The 22,342-nt window shown below is 41.3% G+C and overlaps 1 protein-coding gene across 1 annotated transcript in view; it reads left to right on the forward strand.

The window, feature by feature from the left end:
* The window catches only part of LOC112234631 (ubiquitin carboxyl-terminal hydrolase 43-like), a 109,975-nt gene that overhangs the window by 67,782 nt on the left and 19,851 nt on the right, over nt 1-22,342 (forward strand). Inside the window, exons 5-8 of the mRNA XM_042327638.1 lie at nt 3,799-3,934; nt 4,077-4,221; nt 11,205-11,367; nt 20,506-20,617. Of these exons, the coding sequence (XP_042183572.1) occupies nt 3,799-3,934; nt 4,077-4,221; nt 11,205-11,367; nt 20,506-20,617 (556 nt within the window). The remainder of the gene's footprint in view (nt 1-3,798; nt 3,935-4,076; nt 4,222-11,204; nt 11,368-20,505; nt 20,618-22,342) is intronic.

Raw genomic sequence — 22,342 nt, forward strand, 5'->3', positions numbered from 1 at the left:
GTTACCCTGAGTCCAGACAGCAGGGGATCTCACAGCTCAACAACCTTTACTTACTTAAGTAATGCCTGAGAAGCCGGTGTTTGGAGGATATATTGGCACGGGTGTTGTTAGGCCCGAGAAGAAGTTGAGGGTGTTATGGTTCGTTCCTTACGTCCTTCTTTGTCAATCATTGGTTCATTGGTGAAATTAGCATTATGACAATATCATTCAAATCATTCAAAAACCTTTATTAATGTAATTGCAGACAGAAGTTGACAAACAGGAACATAACATGCATGTTTCTGAGTAAGTTCAAAATGTCTCAAGTTGTTTTATTAAACCAAAGTCCCGCCTTAGTGATGTCACTGACTACGTCATTACTTTTTTACTCCTGAGAGCAAAACCCTGCATCCATGGCTATACAAACATAGAGTTTCAGTGTTTATCTAAAAGCTAGGCAATAAATGTCTCCTCCCCAAATGTTGATCTATTGTAGAATGTCTGAGTAGTCTCTTATCTCCCACACTCCCCTGCAGAGTTCTGTCTTAGTCACACATTGAGTGAGTGAATGAGAAAACAACTGTGGTACCATTCTAAAACCATATAATGAAAATATATGTTGTTTATCTGTAGTCTAGGACCCTATAAATGTAAGGAGGGGTCTTATAACCCCTCCCCTTCTATTAATATAACATAAGCATAATCAGTTATTCTAATACATCAAACATTTGTACAGCCCAAAATGATGACCGCTAGGTGAATCCTGACAAGGGCCAGCAAACCGTGCCAATATATCCTCCAAACACCGGCTTCGAGGGCATTGTCACTTTTATACAATGGGTTACCAACATATTCAAATAATGATTTACATATTTTAATTAAAAACGTTATTTTGATGGATTTATTCATACTATTTCAACCTTCCACAAGATATAGTCCCGACACAAATCTAGGGTTGCTACCTAAGCCGATTGGTCGTTCATTCTATCGGTTCGGTTGCCAGAGACGCGACCCAGTCATTCAGTCTTTTTGTTCTTTATCTATGGTCGTGACCCAGTCGTTCATTCTAAATATTCCATTGCCATATTGGCTGGCAATGTTCTTATCACTTGCTTGCTAGCCAACTACGGTTAACTTACAGTCACGTCAACAGTGCAGCCAGAATAACAACAAAGTAGCTGCATTTGCATTTTAAGCTGTTTTCTAGTGACATTTATTAGGATACGTCCATAACAATGAGCTAATGATGCACGATTTCACCTGGCGTAGAACATGTGCTCTCTCGTCAGGACACTGTTGTTTAAGAGCTAGCCAACAACACAGCTAACACAATCACTTCAAACTGAAACTGGAAAAACTTCAAACTAGCTGCTCTTCGTTTAGTTTTACCTGTTTTCTATTGATAGTTATTTGTATATATCCAGAGAAATTATGCTAATTCATGATTTAGACTGGCTGAGAAAAGCTGCCTACCTGTCTGTCTCATTCCAACTCCCGACACGTTCATTACTATGGGACAGCTGGAGATCGAATTTGAATATTGAAACAATATTGCAAATGTCGGAGTGACAGACAGCAAGGTTTATTCAAATCTCTGCTGTTGAGGATGAAATGTTAGATGCTTTTCATAGTGGAGTTTATAAATTGCCTGGCTGGGCTGATGAGACAGTGGATTGCGCAGTCAGATGGAACAGAGTAAATAGGCATTTTAACATCATAGATTTAGCCAGTGGTAACTTGTGGAATAGACACCTGCTGGAATGAGGTTTTAACCAATCAGCATTCAGGATTAGACCCACCCGTTGTATAATACTGTATATCCCCCACTGCTGTGTGTCCTCTGTCCCCATGTGTGATAATGCCTGTGTGCTGGCCCCAAGCCAAGTCAACAAACAGGTCACTGACCATCTCGAATCCCACCGTACCTTCTCCGCTGTGCAATCTGGCTTCCGAGCCGGTCACGGGTGCACCTCAGCCACACTCAAGGTACTAAACGATATCATAACCGCCATCGATAAAAGACAGTACTGTGCAGCCGTCTTCATCGACCTTGCCAAGGCTTTCGACTCTGTCAATCACCATATTCTCATCGGCAGACTCAGTAGCCTCGGTTTTTCGGATGACTGCCTTGCCTGGTTCACCAATTACTTTGCAGACAGAGTTCAGTGTGTCAAATCGGAGGGCATGCTGTCCGGTCCTCTGGCAGTCTCTATGGGGGTACCACAGGGTTCAATTCTCGGGCCGACTCTTTTCTCTGTGTATATCAATGATGTTGCTCTTGCTGCGGGCGATTCCCTGATCCACCTCTACGCAGACGACACCATTCTATATACTTTCGGCCCGTCATTGGACACTGTGCTATCTAACCTCCAAACAAGCTTCAATGCCATACAACACTCCTTCCGTGGCCTCCAACTCCTCTTAAACGCTAGTAAAACCAAATGCATGCTTTTCAACCGATCGCTGCCTGCACCCGCATGCCCGACTAGCATCACCACCCTGGATGGTTCCGACCTTGAATATGTGGACATCTATAAGTACCTAGGTGTCTGGCTTGACTGCAAACTCTCCTTCCAGACTCATATCAAACACCTCCAATCAAAAATCAAATCAAGAGTCGGCTTTCTATTCCACAACAAAGCCTCCTTCACTCACGCCGCCAAGCTTACCCTAGTAAAACTGACTATCCTACCAATCCTCGACTTCGGCGATGTCATCTACAAAATGGCTTCCAACACTCTACTCAGCAAACTGGATGCAGTATATCACAGTGCCATCCGTTTTGTCACTAAAGCACCTTATACCACCCACCACTGCGACTTGTATGCTCTAGTCGGCTGGCCCTCGCTACATATTCGTCGCCAGACCCACTGGCTCCAGGTCATCTACAAGTCCATGCTAGGTAAAGCTCCGCCTTATCTCAGTTCACTGGTCACGATGGCAACACCCATCCGTAGCACGCGCTCCAGCAGGTGTATCTCACTGATCATCCCTAAAGCCAACACCTCATTTGGCCACCTTTCGTTCCAGTACTCTGCTGCCTGTGACTGGAACGAATTGCAAAAAATCGCTGAAGTTGGAGACTTTTATCTCCCTCACCAACTTCAAACATCAGCTATCTGAGCAGCTAACCGATCGCTGCAGCTGTACATAGTCTATTGGTAAATAGCCCACCCATTTTCACCTACCTCATCCCCATACTGTTTTTATTTATTTACTTTTCTGCTCTTTTGCACACCAATATCTCTACCTGTACATGACCATCTGATCATATATCACTCCAGTGTTAATCTGCAAAATTGTAACTATTCGTCTACCTCCTCATGCCTTTTGCACACATTGTACATTGTATATAGACTCCCCCTTTGTTTTCTACTGTGTTATTGACTTGTTAATTTGTTTATTCCATGTGTAACTCTGTGTTGTCTGCTCACACTGCTATGCTTTATCTTGGCCAGGTCGCAGTTGTAAATGAGAACTTGTTCTCAACTAGCCTACCTGGTTAAATAAAGGTGAAATAAAATAAAAATAAAACATCTCTCACTATCTTTATCATGTTAAATCTTCTCCATGGTGGATTATAGAGCAGGTCATCAACAAGACATCACAAAACTCACTTTAATTGATACTTGTCATTAGTCTGCTGGACAATGTAGATACACAGGTAAAATGGGAGCTGTCTCAGTATGGCCTTGTAAATAACAACATACCAATGACTTAGTCTCTGAAGAGCTAATGAAAATGGTAGCAATAAAAATGGTAGTGATTTGAATGCAGCGGCTATTCTCTCTCTCTCGCTCTCTCCCCTTCACTCGACAGGTCTTTGTGTGTTACTCTGGTCTTCAGTACGAAGGGCCAGAGATACCTGCGCATCGGGCTGGCTGTGCCTCTCTTTGGTTCACTGGCCTTTCTTAGAAGGATGTTGGCGGATGAGGGGAAGATCTCCCCAGACCAGGTAGGTGATCTTGTCTCACTCTTCTCGATGATGCACACTATCCTCAGATTCACTTTCACTCCATTTTCCAAGTCTCTGATTAAATAAAATGGATACTCTTGCTATCTCTCTCCCTCTCTCCCTCTCTCCCTCTCTCTTTCAGGTGATCCTGACAGAGATCTACACCACAGGCTTTCAGCGCTCCTTCTTTGATGAGGAGGATCTGACGTGCATAGCCGAGACTGACATCATCTATGCCTTCCAGGCCCCGCCCCTATACATCAGAGGAGGCTCTGCACTACTCTCAGGTAACCGTAGCAACAACTACATATTCCAGGGACATTCAGATCAATATCACCACTATCAACCAAGATCATCCAATAGAATCTGTCCCTTTTCCACTGTATGGGCAAGCAGGGGTCATTTCAGTCCCATCGTGAAATAAGCCTTTCTCAGTCAAGAGCATATAGAGGTACTGTAATAACAGAATGGGATGTACAACCTCTGTGAAATACCAGGGTATTATGTGAAAGTCTGTCCTTCCTCTGGTGGTGATAATTACATGCTCTTTGTACTGTAGCTTTTACCCGAACTGTGCACAAGGACTTCCAAACATCAGGATGAACAACTGAGGAGAAATGCATTGTTTCTTTTTAAACAAGATAATGAATGACCTTGCTGTGAGAAAACAGACACACACACACACATTTGTTTGTGTACTTTGGGTCTGATAGATTCCACGAGGAACTCACAATGTAGAATAAGACGTCCTTGGGGAACATGTGTGCTTATAAACACATTTTAAACATATTTTCAATAAAACTCAGATGCTCAGATCTACTCAAATCACCATTGTTTTCCGCAAAGATTTGCTGTCATCGAATGATTTATGTTTGAAATATCTCTCCTCTGTAATTGTACTGATGATGTGAAGGGCAAACAGACATTGTTCCCAGAAGCCAGATTGTGTGGATAGTTTTACCACATTTTTCACCCTGGGTTTTGCAGAGCTGGGTTTGTCCCTGAAAATGATACTTCTTTGCATCACCACCGAGCAAAGTTATTGGAGAAATCTGTCTCTCCTTTATCATCTTTGGTTAGACCACACGTAATCGACTACTCAGTTTGGTTGGTCTGCACACACACACACACACACGCACGCACGCACGCACACACACACACACACAAACACACACACACACACACACACAAACACAGACACACACACACACACACACACACACACACTGAATCCTCCTGGGATGTTTTTTCAGACTGGAGTTGATATGGAGAGGCCTCTCTCACCACCTCCCTGCTGAACAGAGCATCCTCTCCTTTCATGCACATCCAGTCTGATAACAGAACTCAAACACTGTTACACAATGAATACTGAGTAATAATTTTGTAATCATTATCTATTTGGCCTAAAGCTGACGGGCATGAAATGTGGTACTGTACTGACGGAGGAGGCTTCACCTCAGCTTATACCTCATTGGGTTGTGTAATGTGCCTCTTTAAATCATGATGAGTTGTCACTGCTCATAAACGTTAATGGTCACTGCTGCTAATGGAAGATACATATTGTGTACTTGAAATCAATATGCCTTTAGGAATCATGCACCTCACACACATTAACTATGAATGGGAATGGAGTCGTATCTGTTCTTCCCCAGAACAGTGTCTACACTGATTTAAAAGACTCCTCTACTATACCACTCCTGTACTACTCCCTAGTTTACATACAGCATACTTTACTCACTACTTCTCTCAGTATGAAAAGCATGTAGGACTCTACAGAGCTCTTTTCAGCCTCTCTGCTTGGAAGAAATCCTTTCAATAAGCAATTGACAGCATTGGTCAGGTGCAGGGCTGGCAGTGTCTTTGAGTGAAGTGGCCTCTAAAGACTGGCCAGACAGCAGCTAATTTCTCCACAGTTTCTGGGTCAGGAGGACTGCCATAATGCCTCTATAGCTGGAAGTTAAAGTTTCTGAAGTGTTCATGTTCGGCTTTGCTCTTGTTCCAGAAAACCTGAGCTCGCCTGAATTGTATAGTAACTCCTAGACAGAGATGTTCAACACTAGTGTTGCAGGCTTGTGCTTTGACAAACTGGATATGTCTGAATACCTAGACTGTCTGAATGGAGTGTCTCAGGTACCAATAGAAGCTGTCAAGCTGAGGCATCAACTGAAATGAATTGTAGCACTTACTGTATGGCTAAAAAAAAACAAGAGCCTTGGCACCATGCTACAGTATATTAGTTGGTGAATTCAGAGGGTGACTCACTTTAAGCACATCAGCGACTGGCTGTCACTAAAGGCTCTCACTAAATGTCCTAGAATCATGTTCAAAATCATAAAAATGTGAAGCAGGGGCTGTCCACCTCTGTTTGACACACAGCCTATCAGTAATGTCACTTCACACCTTGATGAGCGGTCTGTAGAAAAATGGTGGAGTGTGCGTTTGTCTGTGCCTGGCAGCATTTTCATTTGATGGTTGTCAGCGAGGAGAATGAGTAATTGATTCGCTGTCATCAAGGTTTACATGAACTATCTACAATGTATGGAATATCCCAGTGTGGCACAAAATATTAATGAGAGATGATGGTGTCTGGGAGTATTTTCCCTCCTGCCTGACCTTTCATGGCATGGTGAAATAGGAAGAGATGTGTAAGCACTTTCTATGTCAGTTTATGTAAACATTGATTCTGTACCCACAAAGCTCCATTGTCATGGCAATTCTCATAGAAGTATCTTATTTCACATTCAGTGAAGTGCATCATACACACAGATAACATGTTTTTTTTTCCATCAGGTATTCCCCTTCTTTTTCTTTCCCCTTCTTTGGTTGCATTTGGGTTGACAGTGTCTTGCTTGTTCATACCAGGCTCATATTAAGGAAATTAATAACAGATTGCATGACTTCATCTAATCAATGACTGATCCAAACTCAGTCGACCCTGCAGCCCACCATGACATGGTTTGTCCATTGTGTCTCTAATATAGTATGGTTGTAATACAGTATGCTGCCTGGCTGCCAGGCCATAGAGTTCCCCCTGTCAGGGCATCAGTGGGATTTTACACATGTGCTTCAATTTACTGTCTAACAAACAGCCTGGGCTTCCAGTTTAGGTGGAACTGATGTGGAACACTTGTTTGAAAAGCCCAATAATTAGTTCAGGCTCCTCAGTGAGGACATTCAGAAGCCTGGCTAACTAGGTCACTCAGTGGAGGAGACGAACGCCATGAAGTCATCACTAGGGCTGTTACGGTGACTGTATAACCGCCACACCGGCGGTCACGAGTCATGACGGCACTCAAATTACACATGACCATTTAGTCATGGTAATTAGGCTTCTCCAAGCTCTGATGCTGCTGATGGTTATTAGTAGCCTACCAAACTGACTAACTATGAAAGGATTGACACAGGAGATAGGAAGCAGGTACAGGGAGTGAAGATGTAATAACTGACGGACATGAAACAGAACAGGAGCAGCGTCTGAACAGGAACACATAACAACAATTAATGCAGACACAGGGAACACCACCGAGGAACAGACAGATATACAGGGGCAATCAACCACGTGAAGTCCAGTTGAGTCCAATGAGCTCTGCTGCATGTAATGATGGTGACAGGTGCGTGTTAAGACGGGTAGCCTGGCACCAGGGAGGGGGAGCGTGTGTAAACGTGACAAGCTACCTGGTACTCAGCACTATATTGTCCCTCTAATCACTCTGACATCAATGCAAATGTATTCGAAAATCTAATCAAACACTTCATGAGAGGCCATGAGCTCATGTTGCGCAACATATCTCTAGACTATACAATTGCGTGCTAAAACAGAGTGATGGCCTCTATTAAAAAGAGGAGGATCCCATCAGCTTTATATAGGCTAGGCCTACTATATTTATTTCTCAACTTTCCTAATATTAAGCACATTTCTTCTCTTTACAACAGGAGTATAGCCTACCTGGCTGGCATGAAAATGAACTACGGGAAAAGTGTCCTCCATTCGTTATTTAAGTGCATAGATGACGCGCATTTTTTCCCCTGCCCCTGTTTCGAGACCGGTTTATGATAATGGTCCATTCTAAATCAAAACAAATTTCACATATATTATTTAGTATATGTAAAGACAAAATTAAATCAAGAACATTCTGATGCGTGACAATATTAGCCTATCACTTGTGAATGATATATTATCACTTGTGAATGATGCCCAGCTGTGCAATAATGCAAGAAACAGCTCGTGCCTTTAAAAAAAAAATTGTCATAGTCTCGCACCTCATGTAGCTTAGTCCATAGGCATACATTTTTTGATACGGTTTGTATCACAACTAAAGTGGCCAAATAACTTCTTAAAATGAAGCACATTAATCCACTTTACAAGGGGTGTAAAGCCTAACTGGCATACATAAGCAGACAAAGGAGATGATCGTGGACTACAGGAAAAAGGGGACCGAGCACACCCCCATTCTCATCAACGGGGCAGCAGTGGAGCAGGTTGAGTGCTTCAAGTTCCTTGGTGTTCACATCACCAACAAACTAACATGTTTCAAGCACACCAAGACAGTCATGAAGAGGGCACGACTATTCCCCCTCAGGAGACTGAAAAGATTTGGCATGGGTCCTCAGATCCTCAAAAGGTTCTACAGCTACACCATCGAGAGCATCCTGACGGGTTGCGTCACTGCATGGTATGGCAACTGCTCGCCGCTAATAACATTTGATTTGATTAAATACAGCCTGCGCAAATGACAAAGCAGAGCTCATGCCTTTCATGTGACTTTTTTCAAATCATCATTAGTGGCATCATGCAGCCTTGTATTAAAAATACAAACGTTGTTCTATACGTTTTGATCACAACTACAGTTGCATAAATAACTCTAAATTTAGCATATAGGAAGACCTGCTTCTTTGTTAACCGCTCAACACAGAATAGCCGGATGAATAGCAGGATTTCCCTCATATATTTTTGATTTTATTCATACTATAAAAAAATGCCACAAAATTCTAAGCGAATCTTGTCTGCAAAATGAACTAGTGTAGCCCACAGCCATATGGCATAGCCAGATCAGGACCTAACATAAGGACAAAGAGTATGTTATTCTGTTCTTCTGAAATAGACTAACTTTTCTTCATATCCTGTTTCTTTAGACCTGTCTAAAATACATAATGGATTTATTGTGATGGTGTAGGCTATGGATTTATTAGACTTTTTAAAATATAGATGTTCCAAATGATGTCTGCATCAGTGGCTTTCTATGCTATGTGTGGAAGCCAGGAGATGCTGAATGTGTTTATGTTAATTAATGGTCAATTTCCACGAGTTATTTGCTTGACAATCACCAGCTGACAAAATTTCATGACCGCCACCACCCTAGTAATCACTGACGTCTCAGTCTCGGTATGTGGTCAGTTTGGTGTCTGTCTTCGCTATAGGGCTTCACGGCTTTCTTGAAACCAGTCAATACCTGACCCTGCTAATCCAGTTGTTGAAGTGGATCTCTTTGGGGGCAGAGGTGTTTAATTACTGGCTTTCACAGTGTTCAGGCTGGCTCATCCTGTCCTTCACATCTGTCAGGGAATTTAAAATGAAAGTGTTTCTCAGACGTAACCCTAGACTACAGGAGAGTGAATACACAACTCTTCCATGATCTTATAGAGAGTCATATCACTCATCACAGGAGACTACAATCAACAGGCATATTAAATTACATTTGTGTGTGTGTGTGTGTACAAGTTGAAGTTTCTGTGTAGCTACAGGAATCTGCCGTGGGCTATTTTGACACTCTCCATCTGTCATTCTGAAAAGCTGACATCAACCTAAAGGTAGGAAACTGGTTGTAATTTAAAGACCAGTGAAAATACCTTGGGGGAGATGTCTAGAAACAATACATTTCTGATGCAAAAACATAAGAAAATACACTTTTACTTAATGACCAATGAGAGACCTCCTCTCAGCATCAATCACGTGGGGACAGTCCATGAGGTGACCTCTGCATTTTACTGCTGAATTCTAGAACATTTCACCTGTCATTAAAGAAGGGATTCTTTACATAAATCATCCTCAAAGCGATCAGAGGTCAACAACTTATGTAAATTGCAGAGCATGATTGAAGAGAGTTTGAACAGCTGTTTCATTAGTTGAACATGAATAAATGAAGGGCAGTAATACTTTTCCTCATTATGTTCACTCTCGGGTCAGGGCTCTATCATATCATATCAGAGCTGTTTACATGAAGGGTCTGATTGATATTGAATAGGTCTTTGTTTCCATGCATTCCTTCACTCTCCTATATCCTGGTATTAGATCTGTGGTGTAGCTGGATTGAATGATGGGATATTCTCACACTCAGGATCTTGGCGGCTTTGGGGCCTTCAAGCGTGACATTCACCATCGGCGATGATTCATTGTGAACTGGATGGGTGTAAACAGCGGTGTTTAATACAACGCTGTGGTTTTGGGAGAACACTGTCGCCGGGCCAATCAATAGCTGCTCGTTTCTGTCTACAGTCCTATTTACTATGTGATTTATCACCAAGTGTTTTTGGGAGCCAGTGCCGCCTGATGGGTTGGCATTGTCTGTAGGTTGGTAATCTCGTTCCCAGACATTCCCGCACAAATGTGCGTAGAGTCTGGTGGACCAGTGCGTCAAACTTGGCCAGAACATAGAGCTGGGAGTTAGAGCTGGGAGAAACTCCTGACACATAGGCATTGGCTTAATCTACCTAATCTACCAACCAATCATCTTCCACAACACCTTCCCCCTAACCCTCCCCTGTACGCTAGTACACCATAAGCACAGAGCACCACAAGCACACCACACCACAAGCACATGTGATTCACTAAAATTAAACGATGACAAATACTTTGCCATAGAATCACTCGCATATAATTCTATAGTCACTCCCACTAAAGTCAACTTTGAGTGGTTGATATCCCAGGCTTATATGCGCTGTGCGCAATAGCCTGGGGATGAGGTTAGTAGGTTGGTAACACAGCATCTGCTAATGTCACGTCTGTGAGTGCTGTAATTTCATCAGGCTTTTTCTCAGTCACACTCCACAGTGTGAGGGAAGAGAAGTTAGCTGGTGAGAAGTGCTGGCACCCAGCAGGAGTGAAAAGCTGCATCAGATAAGACCATCCTGCTGGGAGAGTCTGCAGCGCCCGCTCCATCTGTTCTCCCTTCTGGTTCGCTCCTTCCCAAATAAAATGTAACGCCAAGTCTTATATTTAACTTTCCTTCACTCCGCCCCCCTTGTCTCCTCCCTCTTTCCTCCTCTCCTGCAGGGTACCACCACAGCCTGCCGTCGTCGCCGTACTCCTCCGGGCCCGAAGGTCAAAGGTTACCTCCATCCGGAACGTTGTCATCAGAGTTCCTGAACCATGGTGTACCGGTGAAGATCCTGTTGCTGGTGTGCAACGCCGCCTGGAATGCCCAGCAGGCTGTCAGGTTAGGTGACTGTTTCAAACACACTCTGGGATCTAAGGGGCGGTTGGTGTTGTTCACCTCTTCATACCATCACTCATTGAAAGAGAAAGTTACAGTTACAACATAAGGTCATGTGTAATTTCTAAATATAGACTTTTCATTCGACTTTGGGCCAGCAGGAAAAGACCTCACGACTTTAATGTCGATGGGGAAATATGCAGCACAGAAAGGCCTCTACTATCTCATGTGACGGTTGAATGAGCCACAGTCAATGAGTCACAGCCTCTGAGAGTTTCTTGTCAATCTAATTGAGAGGCGAGTCTCCAACTGAATGGTTGTGAAGTTTGACATCTGACACGATGGCGTAATCCATCAGACATCCAGCCCGACAGCAGTGGAGGGATCAATACTCGCTCAGGAGACCTCACAGAGTCGGCCATGAGAAATCCAATCCCATCCAGAAGGCTTAGTGTCTCTCAGCATTCTCCCAAGCTTCAACATCGCTGATTAACCATCCCACTGGGCACACACTGGTGTCAGATGTGAAACTTCATAACCAGTCAACGTTTTTTCAACGTAATTTGTCAACGTATTGTGATGTGGACTCAACTTGGAAAATATATTGGATTTGAAAAAAGTAATCAACCAGTACTGTTTTCATCTAATTTCAACCAGAGTTGTAAACATAAAAACGTGTTTAAAACTTCAATTTAAAGGAAAGGTTCATTAATTTTGAATGTTATATTGTTTTTGTGCATCCCTGAGTGATGTTCTATCAATTCCCTGGGTCCTTTCATGTTTTCATGTGTATCTGAGTTATTGGCGTTCAAGCAGGCAGACGTCCGTCTGGTATGACGTAGCACTGTGGTAAAGTCACTCTCACTACACTGGAATAGGACTTTTAGATGGTGAAAACGTCTATCATACATGTTAGATTTCAATACTGGCCGATGTCATAACACGGGAGGATGTCTTCTCTTAAATGAGCCATTGGTTATATTTTTGCAATATTCCTACCTCGAGACATTTAACAGAGGGTCTAGCCCATTTTTCCTATTTGTCGCCTCTTTAATTCAGGGTGCATTACATGGTGCCGTTGCCAGAGATATGAAAGAAAGGAGATAGGAATCCAATGAATGAAGGAACGTGTTTACTACGCCCCACCCTGTCGACCATTCGCGTTCACGTTTCACATGTCACGCGTTCACGTGTCACACGGTTGCTAAGATAATCGTTACGCAATCCCTTCTCAGAGTCAGTGTATACGTCGAGAAAAGTGCCTATTTTCTCTAATATCACAATTCCAAAGCTATACGATATTACAGGAAGCAAGTTTAATTATCTCACGTCTCGGAAAATATTTTAAATGTTGTACTTCTTGACGAAATTCGTGCTAGTGTTGGTTTTTGAGCTAGCGCCCAATAGACTCCCATTCACTCCTTGAAGGAGAGCGGTCCTTGTCCCAGAATCGCCCAGAATGCACCGGCCTGTACCGTAGACATAGCATGGGCAACGTTTCCCATCTCCTCAAAAGTGTATGTGCTGTTGAGAATGTCAGATTCCGCTCTATGAGGCACGTCGATCTACAGGTTGAACATGCTGAGATTGTAGACTCCTAAATTGATAGCGCAGTTTCTTTAGGCGATTTTACAGCTAACTAGCTACTGCACATGCTGAAATGGTCTTTGTTATTATTGTGCGTAGCTATGTTTGCTAGCCAGCCAGCCCATAAAGAGAGCATTGCATGTGGATTTTGTAGTCGATTTGAGCTGCAACAGATTTCCACATTGATTTTCCATTTTGTTGCCAACCTTATTATAACGCCAAAATGAAACATTCGTTCACAAAAAAATATTCTTCTCACATATTAGTGTTAATTAACACTGTACATTAAAAGAATTAATGTTTTTGGGTGGAATTTTCCTTTAAATACCTTGTCTAACAGGTTGTTACATTAATCTAATATCAAAATAATCATCAGAACTATGTATACTTTGAAATTGCATTAATTCCACATAGAAACGTAAAATAAATTATCCCATATTCAATAACTACTGAGTGTACAAAACATTAGGAACCCCTGCTCTTTCCATGACTAAATCCCTATTCAACGGGATACGTTTTACTGGAGGAGCTCAGGTAATGTAATTATGTGCACAAGCACAAATCACCACTTCTGTCATTTTAGTCCGAATCTGCCATGTCAGTCATTTTTACCTGGCAGCAAGGTTATTATCCCTGCCCTAAAAACCTACTGTTTTTCGGCAAACTCCAAGGTCCTCTGATAATACTTATACCGTGCGAATCGTGTTTAGCATGTGCTGCACCCATTTTGGGTAAGAACATGGGAACAAATTGATGCTTAAAACAATGTGTTATACATGTAACCTACAGATGAATGATCTGTTTTTTCATATATCAACTTTCCTAGCGCCAATACTTCTCATTTAAAAGATGACGTGGACGATATTGTGCCAATTAATTGATAAATTGGCAAATACGTATGCATTATTATTTTGATTTTCTCCGAACTGAAGGCCATTCATTAGGCCAATATTAGGCTACCCCTAGACATTTGAAATAACTTCACGCCTAGAAGAGCCTCCAGGCTTCTGTCATAATGGCCAATTGTGAATGAGGGGAAAAAGTATTACAGGGGTAGTTTGGTAAAACTAATCCGTTCAGAATCGTCCTCTAGAAAAATGGATATGCTGGGGTAATTATTACATAACTGACAATCTATAGTAATATTAGTCCCGTGCAAATAGGGCTATAGACTGACCAGGTGAATCCAGGTGAAAGCTATGATCCCTTATTGATGTCACCTGTTAAGTCAAATTCAATCAGTGTAATTGAAGGGGATGAGACCGGTTAAAGAAGGATTTTTAAGCCTTGAGACAATTGAGACATGGATTGTGTATGTGGCAAGACAAAATATTTTATTGCCTTTGAACAGGGTATAGTAGTGGGTGCCAGGTGTACTGGTTTGAGTGATTCAAGAACTTCAATGCTGCTGGGTTTTTCACGCTCAACAGTTTCCCATTTGTATGAAGAATGGTCCATCCAACTGTGGGAAACATTGGAGTCAACATGGGCCAGCATCCCCGTAGAACGCTTTCTGCACCTTGTAGAGTCTATGCTCTGACGAATTGAGGCTGTTCTGGAGGCAAAAGGATGTGCAACTCAATATTAGGAAGATGTACCTAATGTTTTGTACACTTGGGTGGTTGAAATTATGTTGACTTTCATGTTTGATTAGACATATTTTATTTGACCTTGTTTCAATATCGATAGTAAAATGGTATGTTTGAATCAACGTCATTGTTTCAGCGTCATGTTATCCACCTAAATAAAGAGGTATTGAAATCAAATGTGAAGCCACAGTCCAACAATTCGTGCCGGAACATTGACTCTTACTTGTATATGTGGGCTGATTTAGTCATATTCTTCAACATAGAATTTTGGTTGAGATGGAGACGTGAATCCAACATTTTAATAACAAACATTTTTTAAATCCTTCATATACAAGACAATATCGAAAGGTAAAAGTGTTTTATTATTATCATGAATTTGGAATCCTATTCACAGGGCTAATGGTAACAACATCTAAACTTCCCAAAATCCAATCAACCATGGATGAATGATAGTATACCTAGATACACGTTGAAATTATGGTGTTCTTTGTTGGGCAAATCAGATGTCAATGTAGCCGACATAAACCCAACCTCACTCTGAATTTACTTTCACATACAGCTTGGGTATGAAAAGTTAGAGTTACTTTCAACTATTCTATGTTATTTAGGTAGTCTACACAAAGGAGTATGGAAGCTGATCAATGTCTAAATGTGTTGACATGACAGCTCAGCGGAAACAAACACAGCTTGTTTCCCAAGCTTAGCAGGGTACATAGAGGTAGGCATCTGGATGGTAGACTTGATCTTACTGATATTAAAACAATATAAAATAAAATGTCTAATCAAATCTAAAATTCAACATAATTTCAATATAGGAAGAAAAAAACTAGAAGTTTCAACGCAATTTCAACGTATACATAGTTCTGATGATTATGTTGAAATTAGATTGATGTAAGCACCTGTTAGTCAAGTTAAGTCAATGTATTTAAGTTAAAGTCTTACCCTAATTTCAATGTTTAACGCTGGTTGAAATGAGATGAAAACAGTACTGGTTGATTACTTTTTTAAAATCAATGTATATTAATGTTTATTCCATGTCACAACACGTTGAAAAATTACCTTGAAACAATGTTGATTCAACCAGTGTGAGCCCAAGTGGGCTCAGACGTGTCTCTGTCTCATCAGGTGAAGGGTGAAGATATTTGTGTGCCTAGAAAATGACATGTGGATTGCACTCTTTGTCTTTCTCTTATTGTTCTACAGGGAATAGGTTTGCAGGTACATTCCTCTAACCAGCACAGTGTGAAATTTCCATTTCAGTGTCGTTGCTTTGTTTAACCGTCAACTCCAAGACCTTCTTGTTGAATCGAATTAGTATAATAAAAAATTTGTTTAAACTAGAGATATCAGTCATTTTGCATTGGATGCATCTCAATCCACTGCATCCGCTGGTGTCGCACTTCCGCATCTGCAGTGAAAGGTAACAGCTCTAGAGCGAAAATCGGTCTTCTCACAAAATCGTCTGTAGAGTCCGAACAAAGCATGAGACTTTCACGAACACGATGGTGTTGTCCGTTTTGCTCTACGACCCCTACATGTGTCTTGGAAGTCATCTGAAGTCAGTACAGCCGATTTGCCAACTTCTGTCTGTAGTGTCCGAACAATTTGGTGGTCTACACACTAATATGACCCCTCTTTCGAAAGCTGAGACTCTCACGTACGTGTCAGTTGCTCACAACAAGAGTCGTCTGAAGGTCTCCCGGTACCAGTTGAAAAAGATTATGGGATTACAGTATAACTTCCTTTGGAAGTTTTGGGGGCACTTTCTGTTGTTCCAAGTAGTGAATCTGTTATTCAAAGCGTTTGTATGGGTTAATAGCAGTAAGGCCAAATAAAATTCTAAATCAAATAGCTAAATTAACCTTGGTATGACCTTCTTAAAACAATTCCATATATAACTTAGTAAAAGAGCTAAGAGCTTGCTGTCTAATCCATATCATCTCTGGACACGGCATGCTTTAGATGTGAGTTCCTCGCTGAGAACGTTCAAAGCCAGATTGCTAGTTGTAGTCTGAAATCCAGTCCTGTTTGTAGCAGGCCACTTCACCCATATTGATTTAATGTATTTTGCATTTGCTTAGATGTTTCTTTCCTAGTGATCCCATCATTATGCACAGTGTGGAACAGGACAAACAAATCATAATGTGACCCATATTGATGCTGAGTCTTATTTCCATGCAGACAAACTGCCTGTTGAGGAGAGAGATGCGATGCGCATCAGTGGGAATTCTGACACATTTCATAGTCTCCATTGGATGATCTTATCACAAGTGTCAGACGTTTTTTGGATCAAATAACTTTCTCATTTGTTTTGGTCTGACAGATGAAAATAAATCTGACTCTGCCATAAGTGTGAAATTATTATTAAGAGATATGAGCTCTGCATTATTTTTGCAATTTATTCCAAAGACTGCACAGCTAGAAAATGTGGTTCCTTGGAAGTTGTGGGTTAGTGAACGTATGTTTTTGGTTTCACAATGGTTGTGGGAACAAAGCCATACGTTTTGTGACTGGTAAAAAGGAATGTTTTTTCAACGTTCTGAGAACAGAAGGGAACATTTCGCCTGTTCTGGGAACATTTATTTTTAGGTTGCAGGGAGGTTCTGAGAATGTTTTACTCTGGTTCCTTGAAAGTTTTCCTGGGAGCTTTTATTAATGCTCTGAGAACAGAAAGTCTATGTTATTTTGAGGTTTTTCAATAACTTCCTTTCAAACTTTAGAAATACTCCTCAGTTTCATCAGCTGTTCTCAGACAATCCCACAGGTGAAGAAGCTGGATGTGGAGGTCCTGGTCTGGCGTGGTTACACGTGGTCTGCGGTTGTGAGGCTGGTTGGACATACTGTCAAATTCTCTAAAACGACGTTGGGGGTGGCTTATGGTAGAGAAATTAACATTCAATTCTCTGGCAACAACTCTGGTGGACATTCCTGCAGTCAGCATGCCAATTTCACACTCCCTCAAAGCTTGAGACATCTGTGGCATTGTGTTGTGTGACACAATTGCACATTTTAGAGTGGCCTTTAATTGTCCCCAGCACAAGGTGCAGCCGTGTAATGGTCATGCTGTTTAATCAGCTTCTTGATATGTCACACCTGTCAGGTGAATGGATTATTTTAGAAAAGGAGAAATGTTCACTAACAGAGATGTAAACAAATGTGTTCACAAAATTTGAGAGAAATAAGAATTTTGTCCATATGCAAAAATTCTGGGATCTTTTATTTCAGCTCATGAAACATGGGACCAACATTTTACATGTTGCGTTTATATTTTTGTTCAGTATATAATCTTATTTCCTCTTTTCATGGAATTAGTCCACTGTGCCACCAGGATTGAGCTAACATGCCATGTTTTTTTCTGCATAAAATCTGTTAAGTTTAGTCTATTCAAACATACCCCATTTCATATGAAACAAGCACTCATTATGATCAGGCCAATTAGTGGGCGTGGCCAACGCACCTGAACATACTTAACAAGATAGAGGATAGAGTTTTGTTAATGCTGAGAACAGAATGTATATGTTTTTAAATAACGTTCTTAGAAAGTTCTCTGAACGTTACTAAAGTCTTCTTGTGGTTTTTATGGAAAGTTTTCGTAACCCTCCCTCTGAAAAATGAGAACATGACTTTAAATAGAACCATGTTGAAACCTGTAGGAAACGTTATGCTAAAGTACTGAAATTCCCACAGAAGAACATTGTTTCTTAACATTCTTGGAACAATTAGAGAACATGACTTTAGATAGAACCATGGTGAAACGTTATGCTGAAGTACTTTGTTTTTTAACGTTCTCTGAACTATTTGAGAATATTCCCAGTGTCAAACCAGTTGGACAATGTTCCTACAGTAGAACATTACCAAAATTGAAATTAAATGTTAACATGTTTGAACTTTTAGGAAAATTTCTGTTTAAGTAATGAAATACCAAGAAATACCAAGAAAATAAGAATGTTCCAAAGCCAAGCAACAATCCTGTACCGTTCCCAGAAAGTTGTGGGAAGGTTATATACAAAATAACCATAGAACATCCTGGCTCTCACCAAGCTCTAAGAAACATATGGTTCTCAGAACATTATGTGCTAGCTGGTTGGGGTCTGTTTTAGGTTCTTGCCCTGAGATGAACCCAAATCATTCCATTTTGACCTGTGAGCTCTTTATAATTTATGCACTCTCTTAAAGCTGTGTGTGATACTCTTAGTTAATCAGGGGTTAGTTATCCTGACGATTAATTTTTTCAGAAAATATTTGTGAAATTGTCCTCTGAAAAAGTCTGTCTCAATGGAGCTAATTCTGTGTAATTCTGTAGTATGTCTTTAGATTGTTATCGCACCACTACCCCAGCTACGCTCCATTCTGCTGCCTTGGTTATGACATTGGCAGGCTTGGCCATGCGCTAGTCCTCACAGCTGCCTTTGTTCTAGATGGATGATCCCACACAAAACTATCAGAGCGATCATCTGACGATCAACACTCACATCTTAAATTCATCAGTCTGAGTGATGCCCACCAGCAGCCCAGTGGACAATCTGTTCCTTGCTGTCTTCTCTGTGTACACTAAGACAAATAAAGCACAACGGTGCTTCAGAGACAACTAACAAGACTGTTGTAGTAGCTCAAGACTTTACAAGGCTACTGCTAAAACGATGCCTCGGAGGCACCATAGACTGTGTGGGGATCATTGTGGGATGAACATGGATGTGTCTGTAAGCCAATTTAACATACTTCCAATCTTGCATCATTCTCAGGTGAAGAGAGAGGGGTAGTACTGTGTACCAGGGCCTGCCATAGAGAGAGGGGTAGTACTGTGTACCAGGGCCTGCCATAGAGAGGGCTTGACAAGACTATGGGCCGATGATCTGAACAGCATAACAAGTCCTGGAAATAAAGGAACAAACACCTCAAAGCACAGAAAATGAAGGCTTTTTATTGTGTTGTCTCTCTTTATTCCCTGGTTGTTGCAGCTGTTGCTCATAGTGACCATGGAATGTGGGTCTGCAATTACACAACAATCCGTGGAAAGTACAGTATGTTGAATGGAGGACAATGACATTAATGTTAACAATGTTGAACAGTGTTTGCGATAACTTAATGTACCTTGAGTATCTACATGGTTTCCATGAGGTAATGAGACAACCCTTCATGAAACTATGATGGGTATTCAATTAAAACAGAATCAATATGTTACTTTAAGACTCAGATGAGAAATACATTTTGATAGGGTTCGTGCACTTTCACATAGACCTAATCAAGCTACATTTTGTAGTGAAGGCCAGAGAAATATTTACGAAATATTCACAAAATATTCAGCTTTGGGTCGTGTTACCTGCCAGATCGACGTACACTGAGGAAAACATTTCATCTTAATTTGATAGATCATTGAGATACACCTTGATTAACCCTGTGACGAATCCTCACCGTGGTGTTATCTCTCAATTATGTGTGTAAGCCTCAGCCTCTCCCAGTTAAAGATGAGGAGTTTATGACAGAGACATGGCCTCAATCTGAGGTCCCGTAAAATGAAGGCATCATGTGATCCTTCAGCTCTGATGCAGGGCCATGCCTGTAATGTTGTTATAATGTATAATTATCTATGTGTGTATCATATAGATACACTGTAATGAGAGATCTGGTATAATGGTGATTATATAGGTGGAGCGTCATCCGTGACGATAGGTGAAGGAGGCCTGAAGACTAGTAAGAAACCAGCAACCTAAGCAGGGTTAGTGTGGTTCTGCCTATATGACAGTGTGAGAAGTGAATGCAGGATGTGTACTCTACTCTACTTCTTCTCTCACTGTATATTGATTAAACAGTCATTTGGGTCAATGAAATGTTAGTTGACCACAAAAATGCTCATCAATTAAATTAATTTTTTGGATCAGTTCACTTCACGTATCCCATTGATAACTGTCTAAGATCCTATCTCTTCTGACTGAATGGTCATCATGTGTTCCCATCTGCTCCTCAGGTTTGGACCGCCGTTCCTGATGAGGGAGGACCGCTCCACCTCCTGGGACCAGCTGCAGCAGAGCATCCTCAGCAAGCTCTACTACCTGATGATCAACGGAGCACAGGCCCAGGTACAACACTGGAAGACCATAGCCGACACACAGCTAATGGCTCAGCGACTCTCCAACGCTAACCTTTAACCCTGGGCTAGTGTGTTTTCTGCCTGTCATATCTCTCTATGTCTTGTCTTCTAGTACAGTATGGGCTACCTCTTGAGTATAAAAAAAACCACCTAACCAAAACTACATTACGGTATGTGCATATACAGTCAGGTTCTAAATTATTAACCCCCTTGATAAAGATCTCAAAAATGACTATATAAAATAAATAATTCAAATACTGAGCTATATTGTATGCTACATTTTTTTTTTAAATATTATTTTATACTAATACAATTGCTCTTAAAAAATACATATTTTGTCTAACAAGTAATATATTTTTTCTCAAAAAGTTAGGCGTCAAAATGATTGACTTGCGAGGATAACGGCACTGAGCCTTTTATGAGTTGGAGAACACATTGGGAGGGATCTTAGACCATTTCTCCATACATAATTAATTTGGATCCTTAATAACCTTTGTCTGCGCTTATGGCTGCCCTCTTGAATTCAAACCACAGGTTTTCAATGGGTTTCAAGTCAGGAGACTGAGATGGCCATTACAAAATATACAATTTGTGGCCATTTATTTTCTTTGTGGATTTTGATGTGTGCTTGGGGTTATTGTCTTGCTGGAAGATCCAAACCAAGTGGCTTGTTTGCACTGTCTCCACCTTTGTTGGGGCAACCGCAGAACATTGGACAAACATGTAATGATACAAATGCAAACATAACAGTCTGCTTAGATGCGCCCAGCTGTGTGACCTCTGATTGCGGTTCAGCGCAGCATAGCATGATGTTAATCATGTCGCTAAACAGCTTTCCAGTTAGTGTCTGACTCTGTCAGGCGGTTGCATGGCCACCAGACTGCCTGCATGTTTGTCTGTCGGTTTGCTAAAGACTCCTGATGTTTTAGAGAGAAAATAAATGATAGGTTAGCATTCTGTGAAGAGAGGAGAGACAGAGATGCCATGAAGGAAGAGTGAGAGTGTTAAACTCTCAGTAATTCTCTGTATTGGATTTATCCTGTCCTTTTTTAAACCTCCAGTTGGCTATTTAATTAAAGTCTAGCTCACAAAATCAGTGTAAGGAGCCGACCTCAGCCAAGAGAGAGACACTCCAAATAGATGTTTTGCCAAAAAAATATAATTCTCTAGAGCATGGACAGATACGCATCAACCTGCATGTATGGCAGCAATCACTTACTTTCAAAAGTGGATTTTCTACCCTCATCTAATTTTAGACCACAGCAATGGAGTCCAATAGCAGCAGTGGCAGTAAGCCAGTCAGTCTGCCTCATTGGATCCTGATGTTGCCTCTCCATTGCCTGACATCTCAGTCAGCATGGAGCTGCTCACTAGAGCAGACAGGGTGACATGCTACGTATGCTACGCTAACCATTCAGATGACATGGTGTTGGTGACTGTGTATAATTAGAGGATAACAGCACCCCTCCTTGAGCAGGCTGTGGCTCAGACTCACAGCTGTAATTCATGACACTACATGATGTCCTCACAGTGACACTCTGTGAGGATGGGGAACTGATGAGATTTAATTGAAGATTCAATACGGGAGATGAGGAGATTTGTAAATGTGGAATGGAGAATGGATATTTGTCACACAGAGACAGACCATGTTACACAGTCACAGACAGATGATGTTATGGTAATACGTGAGGGATTAAGCAGAAATCCGTCAGTG

The sequence above is a fragment of the Oncorhynchus tshawytscha genome, linkage group LG09, assembly GCF_018296145.1.
Source record: "Oncorhynchus tshawytscha isolate Ot180627B linkage group LG09, Otsh_v2.0, whole genome shotgun sequence".
NCBI lineage: Eukaryota > Metazoa > Chordata > Actinopteri > Salmoniformes > Salmonidae > Oncorhynchus > Oncorhynchus tshawytscha.